Raw genomic sequence first — 2477 nt, forward strand, 5'->3', positions numbered from 1 at the left:
ACACATCAAAGAATATCATCTGTCCTTAAGAAAAAGTATGATGTGCTGTGTTTCTCCCCAGGGACTGGTCTCTCCTGAGAACATGTCCAAAGTACATGCGATGAATCCTCACTTTTAAGGAGAATTCTGGTTGTACTTCTTCCAAGACAGACTTGCTTATTCTTCTGGAAATCTATTCTTCACCGGCACCATAATTCAAAATCACCAGTTCTCCTGTAATCGTCCTTATTCGCTGTCCCCGTTTCACATGTGCAGGAGGTGATTGAACATACCAGGGCTGAGGCAGACGGCATTTTGATCCACGTGCAGCTTCCTCGTGACACAGCGAAGCCTTCTGGACTTTTCAGGTGACCCATAGTGCATTCTGATCCAGGTGGCATAAAGTAGATATGCAAATAAGTGGAAGCTCACATTCTGTGAGGGTAGGATACAATGAATCCTACCCCCAAATGATTGCCCTCCCCACCCCCCACCCCCTACCCTGCCCCACATCTATGGGAGGAGGTCAGATGCTTACAGTCATCCTCCCTGAAGACAGTCAGTCACCAGGCTACTGAGGTAGGCCCGCTCCCTGCTGTTAAGGACAATGGAGGGGCCTGCAGTCATTGATTTGGTTCCTGTAAGCTGTTCCACATTCACATGTATCCACCAAAGCCTTGATGTCTACTTCCTAAAGTCCTTCCAGTTGAACCTAATTTTTAGAAGGGAATAGCGATTCCTTTCCCAGTAATTCCATTTTGGAAATGAAATATTCCTGGGTGGGTAACCTCAAAGGTCATCGTAACTTGAGTTAGTCTCGGGGTGCTGGGGTTTTAAGAGTGTGTGTTAAGCCTCGTGGGCTGTAAGCAGAGTGCAAGAGGCAGCCTTTCCATTCCAAAAGACGGGGAGGCATGACGCCCTCTCCAGGGAAGTGCATGCTGGGATCCCCACTTCTTTCCAGTTTTCCTGGGACACTACGGAACCTCAAGCTATAATGATTACTCTCTAAAAATATTGTTTTCTGGTTGTTCTGTGAGAAAAGCCCTAATGGTTCTCAAGCCCAACACTGACTTCATGTCATCTATGGATAGGCCACCACTGTTTGGCCAATAGCACATGGATAGGAGGTTTTTTTGCTTTGGAGAGGGTCTGTGTGTGTGTGTGTGTGTGTTTACTGTGAAGTTTCTAAAGTGCCCTCAGCGAAGGTAAATTTCTAACTAGCCTCATTTGAAAACAAACCAAGGCAGAGCGAGCATTTTCATGGGTCACTTTCAGGAGGGTTTTGACTTCTCCTGTGCATTCTCCATGAAGTAATCTTCATAACTGACAGAATGATAGATTTCTTCCTTTTCAGACACGAAAAAAAACAAAACTTCAGCATGTCGCCAAACCGTGACTTTAATGGAGTCACAAAGATAGAGTTTTTATTTCAAATGAAAAAGGAATTCAAGTGGTCTTTTCAGTTAAGGCAGCATTTCCACATTCTGTTCCTCGTTTGCATCTACTACTTCCAATCCCTCTGGGTCCTCTGGGGCTGGGAGAACCGTCTCTACCATGGTTTTCGATTTTTCTTTCTTGGGACCCAGTTTTTTCATTGCTGAAGGGCTATTGCCCAAAAATGTGCTGCTCGCTGCACTCTTAGAAAAGGAAGTGTCCGACACCCCTTCTGAGGGGCGAAAGTAAGACATCTGCGCCAGGTTTGGGTTGACGGAGTATTTAGCGTCACATTCCTTTTTAGCGCTGGAAAGGAAAAGAGCAAACGTCCACAATTAATTTTAACTGTTCACTGAACTGAGAAAAGCATCCGCACAAATGGAATCAAACGATGGACGCGGCCCAGTGCGCTCATGAGAGCTATTTAGCAAGAGGACCTGAAGGAGAGGTTGGCTTTTGCTTTCATGACATTTAATTTCATGACATTTAATATTTGTGAGAATGGAGCATGTCTCACACCTTGAGATTAGAATTTAGAAAACCATTCAGGAAAACAGTAGATGGTGGCTTCATGTAAGTTTCATAAGGAACGTGTACAATGAATCTGTGTTAGGAGCAGTCATTTTAAGAACGACCCATTCATCAAAAACAAACAAACACACGGAATTAATGATACCCGTGATTGTTAAATTGCTAGGACTTTTGAAAGCAATTTGCTACATTGTGTGAAAAATGATAAAGAATCCCTTCCATTAGGCTTGAGGGAAACTCAACATTTTGGGGGGAAAAGAAACAAAGGGGGTAGTCTTTGAGATGTTCATGCTGAGGAGAGAGTAATGTGTTGTGTTAGTTTGTTTGTTTGTTGCTGTTGTTGTTTTTTAAATTTTCTCAAGGCTTGTTTAAATAAGACTGTTAGGGTGTGGGAGGCTTGGTAGGGCATGATCAAGGGGAATGTAACAAAGAGGAAGTGCTGAAACCCTGGTGGGGACTGAGCATGATAGTGGGACAGGAGGAAAATCAAGGGAAATAGAGGAAAGAGCTAGGAGGCAAAGGGCATTTATAGA

At 43.9% G+C, this 2477-nt stretch overlaps 1 protein-coding gene across 1 annotated transcript in view; it reads right to left on the reverse strand.

The window, feature by feature from the left end:
• Positions 1 to 1442: 1442 nt before the first annotated feature.
• Positions 1443 to 2477, reverse strand: part of EQTN (equatorin) — a 24234-nt gene continuing 23199 nt past the window's right edge. Inside the window, exon 7 of the mRNA XM_013007164.2 lies at positions 1443 to 1719. Within this exon, the coding sequence (XP_012862618.2) occupies positions 1443 to 1719 (277 nt within the window). The remainder of the gene's footprint in view (positions 1720 to 2477) is intronic.

This window comes from Echinops telfairi, unplaced genomic scaffold (assembly GCF_000313985.2).
Source record: "Echinops telfairi isolate 266 unplaced genomic scaffold, ASM31398v2 ScPeMD7_25;HRSCAF=90, whole genome shotgun sequence".
Taxonomy (NCBI): Eukaryota; Metazoa; Chordata; class Mammalia; order Afrosoricida; family Tenrecidae; genus Echinops; species Echinops telfairi.